We start from the raw sequence: 16,168 nt of genomic DNA on the forward strand, positions 1-16,168 counted from the left end.
AGGAACATGTTGATTATAGACATAGCATTCATGCTTGTCTGCTTACCTGGAAAGAAAGGTCACAGTATATCCCTCTGTACAGCTATGGACTAATATATGGAAGCCACATCTGACTGCATGCAAAGACGATCGTGCTATTCTGGTGGTCTCTTAGCTGCCATTGCAGAAGTGGTTAGTGATGACAGTTGCTATAAATAGCACAGCTGGTTATGCACTGGAACTTGAGAGAGGGTGAACAAAAATGCTAGCTTCTTTATGGGCACGTTTGGTTCAGCTTGAGAGGCTTCATCAAAATCATTCTTGTACAGTATGCTTTCTAGAGACTATCGCTGTTTTTCTGTGCATTCAGATACTAATTATTGCTGTGATAGAGCACAAATGTTGGGTAAAGACTTAAAGTAACTGTGTTCTTAAGACTAGAAGGTATCTTGTGTGCTGTAGAAGTGAGAGTTATATGAAGCATCCATTGTTGGTTACACTCCTGTAAGGTGTTCATGGCTTGCCAAAGGACAGTACCTTCTGCTGCAAATCAAAATTCCACCACTTTTCCCTTTAAGAGGGTTGTTTGAGTGGCCATTAAGTTATGCCAGGAAAAAAAAATCTTAAAATTGAAAAACATAAAATAACACATACTTGTTTTGGTTTTGACACAGTGCATTAGTGTATTGCCACACTGCAGCTGTACTGAACGTAGGAAACAAGTAAAAAATGCAAAAGTATATAGTAAGACAGTACAGTATGCAAGTCTAAACTGTAATCCTGGTATCTGAGACCTCAGTGGTTTTCTTAATCAAATGTATGTTTGGACTGATTTTTTTTTTGTGACTCTTCCATACCAACAAACACTACTGTGTAAGTTTTTTATTCCTGTGCTAGCTTCTGTTTATCAAATCAATGTCTATGCAGAATGGTAAAATACTAAGTTTAGATAAATCCATGTGTTGAGTTGGTCTTCCTGTATTTTCAGATAAAAGCTCCACTTGCTTTGTAGGATTAGAAATGGACTCTTTGTTTTTACATGTGGGACTTGCTTTGGAGCTTAAGTCTGTGCTACCTGAAATTTAATTAAAATTATTTGAGTCTGTCATTACTCTGAAATGTTGCTTCCAGGGGCCACTGGGCAACTGGTGAATTTGTGTTGTTGCTTGTTGCACAGATTGCCTTTAAAACAGGGCTAGACTCTGGAGTTTTATGAAACATGAGAGTCTGAGCTGTTATTTTTCATTGTGCACATCTTACAGTGTCCTTGGGAGAAGACCAATCTCCAACTTAATATTTTACTTCATTTGGTCAGGTAACCTTAGAGTACTGTTCCTTCAGTCAATAAGAGTAAGTTGGGCTTTCCTCTGGAGAAATGTATCTGGTGACACTTCTCCACTTTCCTTCCTATGTCTTCAGTGCCTGTACCCAGCCCTGGCAGCCTGCTGCTGGGCCAGGAGCTGGGCAATAAAGTAAAGCAGCTGTCTGATCACCAGCCTGGATTTTGTTGGTATTGGCCCTTCTGACTACGTTATCTCATAGAGCAGTTGTCAAGTTCATGGCTCATATGCAGTGCTAAATCTTAATGTCACTACAAATAGAAGAGGCAGCAAAACAAAGCCTGTTCTGATTGCCATGCTATTGCACATAGGATTGTAGGGTTGTAGACTGCTTGCTGGAGAGTCTCTAAGGATTTTTTCACCTTAAAAGTGCTGAGTAAACAGGACTTGGCTGCTGCTGGATGCCCAGTAGACTGTGTTGGCCCTGGGGCCATGTCACTGCTCCACAGGTTTCAGCACAGGTTTCCTGAGCAGCAGGTTGCCTTGTGGGCTCTAATCACTGATTAACCCACATAAGAGTCTTGTGAAATAAACCAGATTATAATAACAAATAGTAACTGCACTGCCATCTTGTGAACCAGATTTTTATAACACTTTTAAGACTATTTTGTAAACATGATGGTGTTTCTATGGCAGCAGAAATCTGGTGTGGAAAAATGTTGCTGAAATGATTTACTGCTGTTTTAGTGTGCCAAACCACATGAGCAAATTGTCGCAGTTTCTTGTTTCTACTCATCTAAATTGAATGACCTTCATCTGGAGGACTTTGATCAGGGAGATGAATATTGCAGCAACCTGAATGCATGTCTGCACAATGAGATCCATACTATTTTAATTTGTATGCATGACAAACACACAGGTTTTCCATAGTTTTCAGTGTAGCTCTTGCTGGAAGTCAGTATCTTCCTGGGTTAAATAATACGTGTTTTAAGCATAAAAATAAGTTGTGATGCTGCTATATCTTAAAACAGTTGAAGATCAGGGGATACGCAAAGACTCAAAGATTTGTGGAGGGAGCAAAAAAAAAAAATTAAAAATCCAAGCACTGTTATTTAATATAAAATCTCTTGGTACAGAATTAGATAGTTGTTTTACATGTTGAGATGAAGTTCTGAGGTCTTGTATGAGTCACAATATCCTCTGTAATATTGCATCATGTTTAACTTTGTATGTACCATTAAAGAAATGTAGTAGCCTGCGTCATGACTTCCTTCTCCATGCTGCTTCAGTAATTCACCTATTCTCATACTGTATTTCTGGAGCTGATAAAACTTGAGACTCAGTGGAGACTGTCATTGGAGTAGGAATCTACAGACTCAGTTTTAAACCGTGTTACCAACATGTCTGGCTCCACTGGTAAGTTGTCAACACAGAGCAGTACCTCTAACCTGAGCCAAACCTTCCAGCTGTGACCAAGATTTGGGACTCTATGCACCAGAGTGTGAGAAAAGATCTGGAAAAAAAAGCTATTCTCTTAGCTTCTGTTCTCTCTGCTCTGTCACTGCTCTATACAATCTCTAAGGGAAGCCTACAAGTCAGTGCAATTATTTGGTAAAACTCATACTTGTTATGATACTATTTGAATTGTCTGTATTGACTTTCATTGAATCACTGCAAGTTTTGCATGTTTTTGTTCTGGAAATAGCATGTAGCTGTTTGTGAAACAACCTTTTTCTAAGATATCTTTGTGGCTACTTTGCTCAGCCACAAAATGCACTGAGCCCTTTCCTGCCATTGTCTGTGTCCTTTTAGAAACACTAGAGGACTGTTAGTAAAAATAAATAAAAAACAGAAAACTCACCACTTTCTGTATTAGGGAACAAAAGTAAGTGAAGAATTAAGAGCAGAGATTTCTTAGCAAATGTTTAGATTCAGAAACTAGAGGTGTAATGTAGCACTTGAAATGTTCCAGTTCTCATGGTTCAGGCTACTGTTTATTTCTAAATATCTTCAAATCCCTTATTTAAGATAAATGTCTGAAATGGAGGGATTTTTATTTAATGTGGGAGCCTAACATTTTGTTTTGGGACTGGTGGTTACTTCTTGTCCTCTTTTAGTAATGTGACTGTCATTCTTTCTGTGGAATGAGATAGCTTTAGAGTAACCGCTGGCTGAAAACTTCTACTTCCTTTTAATATGCGTGTGCTAGAGCAGATTGAAAGGCTGTGGTTGTGAATCAGGGAAGTAGTAAATGAGTGGTAACTTGTTTTTACCTTGTTTTCACTATGCCTTTTTCATAGCAGCATATAGTGTTTTGAGGCCTTTGGTGCCTTACCTCTGCTTCTCAGGAGACACAAACCTGGTGTCCTTGGATCCACATCTTGCAGTGCAAAACCAAGAGAGAAGGGTAGTGCAAGTATAAATTCTGTTGCTGTATCCAGTATGTGCCAAATGTGATTGGCTTTGGGCAGGTTGTACAGTGTATTCTCTGCTGAGCATTAGCTTAAGAATGTCAAGTCCCTCAGCCAGGAGTGTGTGTTTTGTGACCACACAGATTGCCAATGACAACTTCATAACTGGTGGAGTTCATAGTGCAGCACTAGTACTTCCAGTTTCTTTGACCCTTGTCTTGAATGAGATTCAATTTTTTTTTTTTTTTTTTTTTGCTTTTGAAGTGCAGGTCTGATCTTGTTACACTGCTGCTGTTTTCTGTGCTTGAATCTGGAGGCTGGAGTCTCCTGATGAGTAGTATGCTGTTTACTGCTCATAGGTCTGGCACAGAAGAAATCATTGTTATCTTGCCAGAAATTCACTGCTGAATCTCTCTGCCTCAGACTGCCAAAAAGGGGAGGGGAAAAAAAAAAAAAAAAAGAACCAACAAACAGAACTGAGCAGAGAAAATGGAAACTGTACCTCCTGTACCTCAGTAGTCACTCCTGGCTGGCTGGCTCTGCAACACTGAATTTATGGTTCTGGAGGCCTATTTCCATTCATTAGGTCTTTCTTTCTTTTAACTTTTTTAAGGCAAATCATTGTTGACAACTGCTGGAGTGAAAAGAAATTAAAAGGTGGTTGGCTTTGCTTACTTGTGTAGTTATTTATACTTATATAAGATCCAGAGTATCTTTTCTCAGGAAAACGTCTGTTTACACATTTGAAACCAAAATAAGAACAAAACAAGCATGCTTAGCACCACAGGAATATTTGAATGATAGGCTAATTTTTGGTGATGCTGTTCCACGACTTCGGCGACAATACATGCTTCTCTTTCCTGACACTGCTTTTTGTTCTTCCACCACAGAGTGGGGTTTGGGTGTAGCTGTAACTAGTAACCAAGTCAACCATTGTATTCACCATGAAGGTATCTTTCTGTGGCATGCATTTGCCATTTGTGGTTAAGTTGTTAAAAAAAACACAGTAGCAGTTTTGGGTTTGCACAGCAGAAAAGGACTGTACGTATTTGATAGCTATACTACTGTCACTCCACAAGCTCCATACTGGAGAAAAGTATACTGCATACTGCTGAGTTATAGGCACTTCCTCTGGTATAGCCACGGTATTAACCTTTTTTTTTTTTTTTTTTGTGGAACAGCTCCTGTGACAGACTTTAAATCTAATGCTGATGCTGCAGTACTGTGTGCTCAGGAAAACAGTGGGAGAGCCAAAGGCAATGCTGGCTCTTTTTCAGTCTAAAGAAAAAATAAATTACTCCAAAGGAACCTATAAATCCTTATTGTCAGGTAGATATTATCTGCTTCCTTCGAAAACAGAAGTTGAAGGGATTTCTGTTTTTTCACTATAGCTACTCTTGCTTTGGCACCAAACCATATCATAACTTTCATAAACTTCCCAAACTGCATCTTGAAAAGCAGAACTTCATAGCCTTACAAGTAATACTTTGTTCTGTTGAGAAGTGCAATTATTTTTAACAGAATTCATGCACCAAGAACAGAACTATTGTATAGCAACAAGTGGAAATAGGTGCTGCAAATGTTTCAGTATACACAAGCAGAGACTAGCAGTTGAGCAGCACAACTGAAACTCAGTGTTTGTATATTGCAGGGATTCACTGTAGTTCCTGTGGTGAATAAGTTCTGCAGCTTCCAAACATTGACAAAACTTGATTTATATGTAACTCAATCATAACTATCTTCTCCCAAAAGGCTCTAACATACGTTCCCCATTGCTGACCTGGGAGAGTGTTTTTCTGGAATTAATATAATTTAAAGATTTTTAGCTACAAGTGGATATAAGTTCATAATATTTTCTTTTCAGGTATATTCCACTCACCTTTCTCTACTTTCTCCTTTTTCCCGCTGAGTTTCTCTCTCTGAAAAGACTACTCATATTTATCTGTTCTTGATGGACTAGCAACTGTATTTTTGATTATCTGTTTTTTTCTGTTTTCACTGCTTCCTCATATAGTTTTCAGTTTTCTCTTTATGTTGCATTCACTCACTGAATTGCTGAGGGCAGCCTCACTGTCCAGAACAAGATGGTTCCATACTTGGGCTTGTCACCATGCAGGAAACGAATCCAAAACAGATTCTTTTCTCAGACTTCCCATTATTTAAATTAAGTGAAAGAGCAGCTTCCACCTTATATCAGCACTTCATTTAGAGCTTGGGGAATGCATTTTATACAAACTCTCTACAGTCCAGACCAAAACCAGCAAAATGCGTCCTTTCCTCTGCCTCATCAACAGTAATGGATTGTGTCTTGACAAGAAAATTGGAGTTCAGTGGTGTGAAGGATCTGATGAAATGTGCAGAGTGCTGTTGTGGGGTGTACAGTTTCTGTCACTGGAGATGGCTCAGTGGACAACACGATCAGCTGTAGCTTGTGGTGATTACCTCCCTTTTATTTCTCAGCATCCTCCTCCTGCTGTCAGGGCCATACTTCCAGAAGATGTGTTTTAGGAAATAATGTAGGAATAGTAGACTGGTTCAGGTAAAATCTACCTTTGCTACAAACTGGAATACGTATTCTTTTTAATACCTACCCCTGTGTTGGAGAAGACAAATGTTATGATGTTTTTAGAAAGAAATTCTTTACTTGAGGGTGGTGAGACACTGAAACAGGCTGCCCAGTGAGGTTGTGGATGTCCCTCTCTGGAAGCATTCAAGGCCGGGCTGGGTGGGGCTTTGAGCAACCTCCCAACAGCAGGGAGTTGGAACTAGATGACCTTAAAGGTGCCTCCCAACCTAAAGCATTCTATGTTTTGCCTTACTGTGCACATTTATTCATTCTATAAAACATCAATAATAAAGATGACTTTTGGAATCCTCTGCAAAGAGCCATAACATATGAGTGTGCAATGCAGAACAGAGCAGAAATGTGTCTCAGTGATACAATCCTTCTTACCAAAGCAGCTTTTGCACTGCAAACTACAATTTCCCTAGTGACAGCCAGCTCTGTGTGATATTGCCAAGATTTATGGCTGGTGGTTTCCTGAAGAGCTATTTGGGTAGTCTGTGCTTCACTGAAACAACTTTCATATGTCTTGTAACAAATCCAAAAGTGTAATGGAATAGGTCATTTGTCTTGTGTTTTAATGTGAAACAAAATGATGTAGTGAGGAAAAAACTGGCTCATTTTCAGCCTGGATTCCAGCTTTCTGGTTTCTGAACTCAGTCTTGTGGATGTGATGCTAGATTTGTAATGCTGTTTTGCACAGCATACTGCGAGCCTGCCTTAGTGACAGTAAGGCAAACTAATATCATCATATGTGGCAAAGAACATAACTGAAGATACTAATATCTTTATAACGAAAGGACAGATTTCCTAAAGGAGAAAAAAAAAGGAGGAAACAAAACAGATTTAAAACTCTTCTAATGCTAGCTACTAGAAATGAGAATACGATTATAGGGCCAGAACTCTTAGGCCACCAATGCAAGGAACTTCTGGTGCAGTGATTATGATGGTAATCCTTTTCAGAACACTTTGATAGGAGTGTTTCCTTTCTATGCAGTATAAATGTACAGGATAAAATGGTTTTGTCTTTTAAAGATCTTCTGAACTGGTTATATATTGACTGTTTTCTGTCTAGTGTCATACCTAGATATAAAAAAAAATAACTTTTTCACCTTGAAAGATGCTGAACAAGAAGCCCTTTCCACTGATGAGTAGTGGAAATGTTTCAGCCAAGGCCTTGCTGGACAGAGCTCCGATGGGCTGTTTCAATGAAAAGCTCAGATCCTTCCATCAGCAGTGACACCACATGTCATGAGTGGATATGAAGGGCTACTGCCTGGTACAGGAAGATGATAAGATGCTGAATTCATGGCAAATTCAGCACACCTAGGCACTGCTGGCTTTGGTGCCCTCGTCATTCAATGTAACCGATTAGTCTTCCTAAAATACGAACACCAGCAATACACAGCACCCTGTGCTTTCTTCTGGTTTCAGGACAAATCACTACCTACTTAAAAGCCTGGGATTGCTCAGAAGATCTTTACACAGCAGTGTGAAAATGAAATAAATTAGATATCCTCAGGGGGACACATTTCAAGCTTTGTTTGGTTACTGATGGGTCCTTAGCGTGAAGTGCAAATACGGCTCTAATTGTTTTGATCTACTTTGTTAATAAGAATGAGTATTTTCTCTTTCTGCCTGTATACTCATTCCCATTACTGCTTGTAATTGTTGAGTGGTGACTTGAAAAATATGATGGCTACGGGGAAGGATGTCAGACCAAGTGCACTGAAACTGCATATAACAGTATGTCTTAAACAATGTCTTTGTATAGGTGGATGGAGGTCTGCTTGGAAGAAGAGCTGCCCCCTACTACTGAGCTGGAAGAAGGCTTAAGAAATGGTGTTTATCTTGCCAAGCTTGCAAAATTCTTTGCCCCCAATCTGGTGTCAGACAAAAAGATCTATGATGTGAAGCAGGAACGTTACAAGGTAATAACTTTCTATTCTCAAAAAATTGTCCATTGACTAGCTCTTGAAGATCCATGAGCATGATTAGTTCATTTTCTGTGTCTCTTTTGTAAGCCTGTCAAGATAAGATGGGAGATGTACAGCGCTTAAGAAGCCAGTATGAAAAGTTAGAAATATTTTATAACAGGAAAAATAGTATTAGTGACACTTAATGTTTTTAGGGCCAAACAAATTGTTCTTCTGGCTCCAGAAAATGGGAGTTTTATTCATGCAATTATTCCTTACTAAGAAAAGGAGCCAAAAAATAAAAAATAAATCAGTAATTAAACTTGATAACTATTTCTGATTTTATTAATCTTGTATGGAAGGAAATTCCCTTCATTAGATTTTTGTCTATTTTTGTTACCAAATTTACCACTAAAGCAAAGTAATTAGGCTTGGCTTGCTACATCTGTGAGCTGTTTGTTAACTATAAGACTATCAGTAACAGAAACATGCACAGCATAAGACCCCTCTATTGAATGCTTTATTTCAGTCTGTAGAGGGCTCAGGAAAAACTCAGACATTTAAGTTTTAGAGGTGTGATCATTGTTTGTTGTTTAGAAGTTCATAAATTAAGTTGCTCTGCTTTCATGTGCTTGATAGAATTGTGGTTAGGAATCACATTTACATTTAAATGCTTCTCTTGAGATCCATGAAACTGGATTCAAATCTAGCTTATCTTTTAAAAAAGTGCGAGTTGAGTATTAGGAAAAATATGTTGGCTCTGTCTGGTGATGCGTTAGAGCAGGCTGCCTAGGAAGATTATGGAGTCACCATTCCTGGAGCTTTTCAAGAGAAGGGTGAATGTGGCACTCAGATTAGTGGGTATGGTGCTGGTGGGCTGATGGTTGGGCTCAATGATCTTAGTGGTCTTGCCCAATCTTAATGATTCCATGAGTTGGACATAGTGAGTCTGTTGATGTGTTAGGCCGCTTCATTAATAGGACTGCAACTATGATGCTTGGGGTCTCCAGGTCAAATGAGGGAAAACTGCTTCAGGATACAAAATTGGGAAGCAGCAGAGTAATCGGTAGTTAGAGAACTTGCTTTGCATTGTCTTTATCATCTCTTCCTCCTGTGTTTCCCATAGAGATCAGGACTTCATTTTCGGCACACTGATAACACCGTGCAGTGGCTAAGAGCAATGGAGTCCATTGGTCTGCCTAAGGTAAGCATCTGAATTTTAGGAAGGGAACAGGATCAAGGCAGTGGCTTGGTAATGTCTAAACTTGTGTACGGTAAGCCTCCTGGGAGGGCTAGTTCAGAAACATATCTGAAGAGAAAGTAGTGCTGCTTGGTGTGTGCTTGGTACTGTGGGTGACGAAGCGCCATGGGTGGGAATACTCAGGGTGCTTCTCTCGGGAGTCAGAGGCGGATAGTAGTGGTGCTTTAGCTTTGCTTTATTGTTAGTACAGTCTTGGTGGGGCCTGAATGTGGTAGAGTTAAAACTGGAGAACTTTTTCTTCCTTTCAGTTGCTACCTCTGATGTCTTTTGCTGCCTCTTCCTCCTAACATATGATGTAGTTTCTCTGCCTTTACCCAGTTTCCAGGCTGACCCTGTACGTCCCGGTGTGGCTGTACTGCTCTTCTTCCTCCAGCTGCTTTCTTGGGTCACCTTTCACACTTACCTCCCTTCTCATGGGTCTGCGCTTCTCATCTCCCTCTCTCCTGCTATTTCTGGGCACCAGTGAGTCTTCCTTTGGATGAAAATTTTTTAAGGGCTGTGTGGAAACATCCACTTCACTTACCCTGCAGGTTTGGTACCTGCAGGCCTGAGGAGTTGCCTCAGGGTGGGTGCTCAGTGAGGGGCTGCCCCACATTGTGCAAGGCCAGGCACAGCACAGATGCTCAGATGGCTGCCTGGGAACTGCAAAGTGGGACCAGCTCCCTGTGTGGGAGCCTGTAAACAAAAAGGCGCTCCTTTGACCGCCCTCAGAAACATGATGAAGATTGAGGGGGAGATGCCATTCCTAGGTCAACTGTATTTTAGCTGTGTTTGCAAGCCTGAGTCTCCGCTTCAGCTGGCTGATTCCATCTCCTTCCAAAGGCTTTGTCTGTTGCAGAGGAGCACTGTGGCCAGAAGATTTCCTGTGTCTCCCTCCCAAAGCCACAGTGTGCAAGTGATGAGGAGGGCACCGTGCTCCTGGCCAGCTCAGTCTTGCTCTGCTGGCCAGTGTACTGCCCAGTCCTGAGCTGCAGTGTGCTGCCAGCTCACATGAATAGCCATGGTTTTCCTTCTGTTTTCACAGAGAAGCCATGGTTTGTGACTGGGACAAAGGCCGGGAACAAATCATTAGTAGAACCAGAACTGGAATTCACAGTGTGACTTCTTGGCTAAATTGTTTTACACTCTTCCATATCAACTTATTTTTTTCTGTTAGTGGTGCTGGGGGTGTTGGTGTTTGGATGTTTTTGAATTGTTAAGTCTTGTAAAAGTGAACCAACACCACCTAGTAAATAACTGTGTCCTAAGTTTTGGGTGTCTGAAGGACGAGAAATCCTATGTCCTGAGCTTTTGCCACAGAGCCTTTTCTAACTGTCTTGCCAAAGTCCCGTCTGCTTATCTTCTTTGTTTTCCATTTTAATATTGAACTTCAAGCTCTATTAGATTCTTTCTTATGAGAACTATGGATAAAACTAAAATAGCATGAGAGGAGATTTTATTCATAAATGTATAGAGATAACAGTTGAATTTCTGTGATTCCAAGGTAGTGATCTGCAGGGAGCCCATTTTAGCTGTTCTTCTGCCCAGTTATCTTTCTTTCATTTTAACTGTATATTCTTTTTGTTTTGTTCTTTTTTTTTTTTTTTTTTCAGATTTTTTATCCAGAGACTACAGACGTCTACGATAGGAAAAACATACCTAGGATGATATATTGCATTCATGCTTTAAGGTAATTGCTGATGGAAGTAAAAGCTAAAGTGACTAATTTAAGTGTCTAAGTCTTGAACAGCATTAGTGCAACCAGTATGTTACAATCCATCAGAATTTACAAGTTCGCTGACTTAACAGTAGGGATGAAAGGAAAACTATGGCAAATAATTTCCAAAATAAAAATGAAGTCCTGCTGAATTTAATGCAAATATCCTGCTCAGTGTGTATAACCTTTACAAAATGGTTTCTGTTTTCATTTCTATTTTGAAATGACACATGCCAACAATTAATTAAATTAAAAAAAAAAAAAACCTTAGCAAAATATTAGTATAACTGTGGGACAGAGATGCTGATCAGAGTGAAAATGAACTGGCATCCCTCTGGCCCTCAAGTAGAACAAATAATAACTGTGCTATTAAGTCATTCATAGGAAATGTAATGTTTTCCAAGCTCTTGAAATTCTGACCATTCTGAAATCTTGGAGGGCTTTAGCCTCACCACTGAAGTAGAGCTTAAGCCTTTTTTTGTCCTCCTGCAAGGAATTCCTTGTGATGTTTCACACTGAAAGCACTGAACATCTGCCTTATACCACCCCTGCTGTGAGAGGCAGAGGTGTGGGCAGGCAGCTCCTCCCTCCCACAGCTCTCCCAGCTCATTTCCTGCACGTAGAGTCCTTTTTATTACTTTAACTACACCTCCACAAGTCTTGTATGTAACTAATATCCAAAACCTCACTTTTTTTCCTAATGACACTCAAAGACACATCAGCTCTCCCATGGGTATAAGTCAGGAATCACTCAGTGCATGCTGTTATTAATTTTTTTTACAGTCTAATCCTTGAAATTATGCGCATGCTCCTACACTCTTGTGTGTACTTTCTGCCAATAAATACAGCAGACCACCAAAGTTCATCTTACTTCTCCCAAGTGCTAGCAGTTCAGACTCAGTAACTTTGCTGTATGATTTTTGTTAGCTCTGACAAGTGTTGCCACTTGAAATTGCAGTGACTGCTGTAATGCTAACTGTACAGGACCGTGTGAGGCAACACTTGCCTCAGCCCTCACAGGTCTGGCTCTTCTGCCAGCAAATGTCTTGTGCAAGCCTGAGGTGATTTCCTACAGCAGAAATGTGGGCTTATAAGGCTCACTGGCAAGGTGGGAGGTTGTGCTGCATTCCCCCTGCTGGTGTCATGGCCAGCTCAGATGTTTTGCACAAGGTGAGAGATCACTGTGAGCTTTTCCAATAGGTGTGTGCTTGCAGAATGAAGGCTTCATCAACTGCGGGTTTGAATGTTGCATGAACAACAAGGCAGCACCTTGGCATCTCATAAGATCTCCCTAGTTTTTGCAATTGCAATAACTTTTTGCTTCTTAAATTGAATTCTGCAATGGATTGGCCTCTGGTATGAATTTCTGTTCCCTAGCTTGACCTGCCCCAGGAATTATGTCCCTATCAAGGCCAGTCCATGTTGTATGAGTTTTCTTCCAAGTCTATCTTGTTTGAATTTTTTCCTCACTGCATATCAGCACAAGGCTGTAATTCCTTTCTTCTGAGCTATTATTTTATAAATAGTTTTCTGTAACAAGTTTTGCTTATGATGCTTTGCCATGAAAGGGTGTAGGAATCAAAGAAACAACTGCTGAGCTATTTTACTGTTTACTTACAGACCTGTTCCTAGAATGCATGTTGTAACCATCTCTCAACTAAAACTCCAGTATCAGTATTGAATTACAGACAGTCTGTGCTGAAAACAGCCTGGGAGATGGCAGAACTGAGGACAGGGCACTGCTTGACCAGCAGCATTTGCAGTTGGGCTGGTGTCTGGAGCACTGAGCTGCAGGAATCCAGCTCTGTTTCCCTTCCCACTGCCCTGCTGTTGCCTGCCCTCAGCTCCATGCCAAGCACCTGCCTCTGCCCCATTCTGCTCCCTAGGTCTGTATGAGCATCCTTGGCAGGTAAGCCAGCATGGAGATCACTGATCCTAGAAAAGTTCTTGGTTATGGCCACACAGCACCCAGAAACAGAAATGGCATGCAAGGATTTTCCCTTACCATTTGTTGCATACGAATTGGATCACTATATGAAAATCACCACAGGGCTTACGTGCTAAATTCTAATACATCTTGGAGTACATGCTCAAATTTCAAGGGCTTGTAACCTAGAAAAGTTAAGCACTTTGTCTGGGAGGTAAGCAGCTGGCCTACTTTCTATTCTTGCTTAACTATTTATTACCAAGTTATTACCCCAACACAGGAAGCTTGTATTTCCCAATGAAGCTACAGGAGTTTAACACAGATAGGATATTTTGTCTTAGTCTCATATTTGAAAAAATCAAAACCATCTCCAGTTAAGATTTTTTCCTAAGTTAATTTCCTGAAAAGACCAGTATGCGTAAGTGCTTAAAATTGCCTCTTTAATTAGAGTAAAAAAGATCTTACTCTATGTAATGGAACCAAATGCTAACATTTCATATGAAAGTCTTCAGCTATTTGGGTTTCACTGATCTTTGAGCAGATGGAGGGCCTGGAGACAGGAAATGATTTTCAGCAAAGCTGTTTAAATATTTTGGAGATATGTTCTGCTTCAAGGCTGAAATTAAGACCATTGCCCTTAGAGCATGTGGAACAACTTGCTCTGTCAGAAGCAGCCCTGATCTGTCCAGGAAGGAGTGACTTAGCAAGCAATTTCTAGATTCCTGTTAAGTACTGTTACCCTCTTACTTTTTCATGTTGATACTTAAATGCTTAAATCAGCCTTAAAAATACAAAAGCATTAGTCTCATTTTTTGCACTGTTTTTCTTAAGAAAGCTGTGGATTTTGTCCTGGTCTAAATGAGTTAAAGAGCTCCCTCAGTTAAACATACATGTTAACAATGATTCTTGTTCCTAAGTAGTGGTGATTCAGATTTTGACTCTTCTGTCTCCACTACACCCTAAAATACATAGTTTTCAAATTATCTTTACAAGAAAATTGCTGCTACGTTCTGGGCAACCTAGTTCTGAGACTGGACAGTTTCAAACATATGTTTTCCTAGGAAGAGATAGAATAACAAGCATATGCTTATAAAAACGTAAGTTATTTTCAGATTTGTTTGTTACAGCATGCTAAACATGAGCTAAGCTTAAACAAGATTGAGTAGTCTCTGGTTAATCAGAACTACAGCTCTGCACTGGTTTGATGCAAGAGGAGCTTCACCTGGGAAGAGCTTTTTCCCCCCTTTTATTCCCCTTCCTCCCACTGCCTCCTTTGCAGCCTTCTCAACCCCAAGCCCTCCACTTTGATTTTATATGAGTTCCACAAGGATCACGCTATATGTACAAATGCATTATGCAAGCTGTTTTGAGTGAACTTATTCCTTAATGTAGAGCAGAATTGTCCTTGTGTTCCCTGCAGAACTCCCTGCAAGCAAATTTTCAGCACCACCTGGTGGTTAATAATCTTATCCAAGCAAAGTAGTGCAACGCTCATGGCCCAGCATCCTCCTGGAAGCATTGAACAGCCAAAACATAAGTCTCTCATTCATACCACTCATTTTTTCTCTGCATCTCCCTAATGAGATTACCCCCAAAATGCTGATCAGCCCTGTGCTGATTTCCGCAATTGCTGGTGCATCTGTATGAACTTCAACCAAGATTCCAGCCCTGTCTTTAGCCTGCAGTAGAACCTCTTTATCAGCCTGCAGTAGAATCTCATTATAAGCCTTCAAGAAGAGATTGGCAGCTGAGGGTGAAGAGAGGTCTTGGCTCATTATTGTAGTCATGTACCTTTTTTTATCCTGCTGTAAGTATCTTGTATTTAAGACTGTTTTGAAAGGTGAGAATGGCAGTGGCAATGATTTGAAGAACTGCAATGCTCAAAAGTGTGTCTGTATAAGATGTGCTGGTGTATCCATCCAGTTTGTGACAGCACGGAGGAGCAGTGGCATGGAAGATGAAATGCTGATCCTTTGTGCTCTGAAACAATTATGGCAACTGCAAATACTGTATTTGAAATCTCATCCTGCAATTTCCAACTAGACAAAATAGAAGTTAAAAATGGAAACAAAAGGGAAATGTCTCCTTTTGCAAACAGATGCCAAACCACTGCGCTCATCTGCAGTATATGAAGATGTGGATGAAGTAATTTGAATAAGAGATCTGAAATGATCCTGTTGAAGAAACACGTTTTTTGTCGTCTTTAAAATCCTCCTGTTGATAGTTGGTCCCTGTTCACAAAGCTTTATTTTGTTAATCGAGTTTCACTGATAAAAGAAATCCCAGTCTTTGTTAAATAAATTTCTGGCTAGTGTTTGGAGGATACTGTGGAAAATATGTAATTTACTCAGCTGTTTTTCAGATAATACCTCAGCTCTAGGTATTAAAACTACATCTGTTTTGTTTTTTTTTCATTCTATACTGAATCGAAAATACCTGTTCCTGGAGAGCACTTTCACACTGAACTTACTTCATTCTGCCAAAGCAAATTGGTTAATGTCACAAGGGGCTTGAAAGGGGCTAAGTGCATGTTCCCCTACACTTAGTAAGAAAGCTGCCAGTGAATTTTGTGCTTTTGGCTACTAATTTAAGAATATATGAATTTAAGTCAAAACAATTATAGACCCAAAGTAATGAGCTATGCTGAAGTATATTCATATCTGATTCTTGTCCATGTTAACTCTTGAACTTCTTTAGAAACCCTTAGTGGAAAGCAATTACTAGTTCACACTTCCTTTGTGATCTGAGACAAAATGACATTGTCTTACAGATCTTTCGTTGAAACTTAAAGTAAAATACAACAAGAAGATAAATTTGTTCTGTGTCTCTCCATGAAAGATAGATGTTGAAGGACAACCTTCACATTGGCAGGAAACATTCTCTTGAATAGAAAGTGAACACGCCAATGTCTTCTAACGCTTGTTTTTTCCTTTGTAGTTTGTATCTGTTCAAACTAGGATTAGCACCACAAATTCAGGACCTACTGGGAAAAGTAGACTTCACAGGTAATAAACTGCTTATCTAATCATGTACTACGTAACTCCTTCATGCAGTAAATCTGCTAACATTGTACATATTTTCCATTATGGTCTTTCTCCTCCCTTAGGGTTGTACAGAGCAGCTCCTAATTAAGTA

The 16,168-nt window shown here is 39.9% G+C and overlaps 1 protein-coding gene across 7 annotated transcripts in view; it reads left to right on the top strand.

Annotated features, from left to right (window-relative positions):
* Positions 1-16,168, top strand: part of IQGAP2 (IQ motif containing GTPase activating protein 2) — a 115,901-nt gene that overhangs the window by 50,602 nt on the left and 49,131 nt on the right. For all 7 annotated transcript variants that reach the window (XM_031610136.2, XM_090132363.1, XM_031610138.2 and 4 more), the window contains exons 3-6: positions 8,008-8,164; positions 9,276-9,353; positions 11,003-11,079; positions 15,971-16,038. In XM_031610136.2, the coding sequence (XP_031465996.1) occupies positions 8,008-8,164; positions 9,276-9,353; positions 11,003-11,079; positions 15,971-16,038 (380 nt within the window). The remainder of the gene's footprint in view (positions 1-8,007; positions 8,165-9,275; positions 9,354-11,002; positions 11,080-15,970; positions 16,039-16,168) is intronic.

The sequence above is a fragment of the Phasianus colchicus genome, chromosome Z (genome assembly GCF_987193195.1).
Source record: "Phasianus colchicus chromosome Z, bPhaCol1.hap1.1, whole genome shotgun sequence".
In the NCBI taxonomy this organism is placed as follows: domain Eukaryota; kingdom Metazoa; phylum Chordata; class Aves; order Galliformes; family Phasianidae; genus Phasianus; species Phasianus colchicus.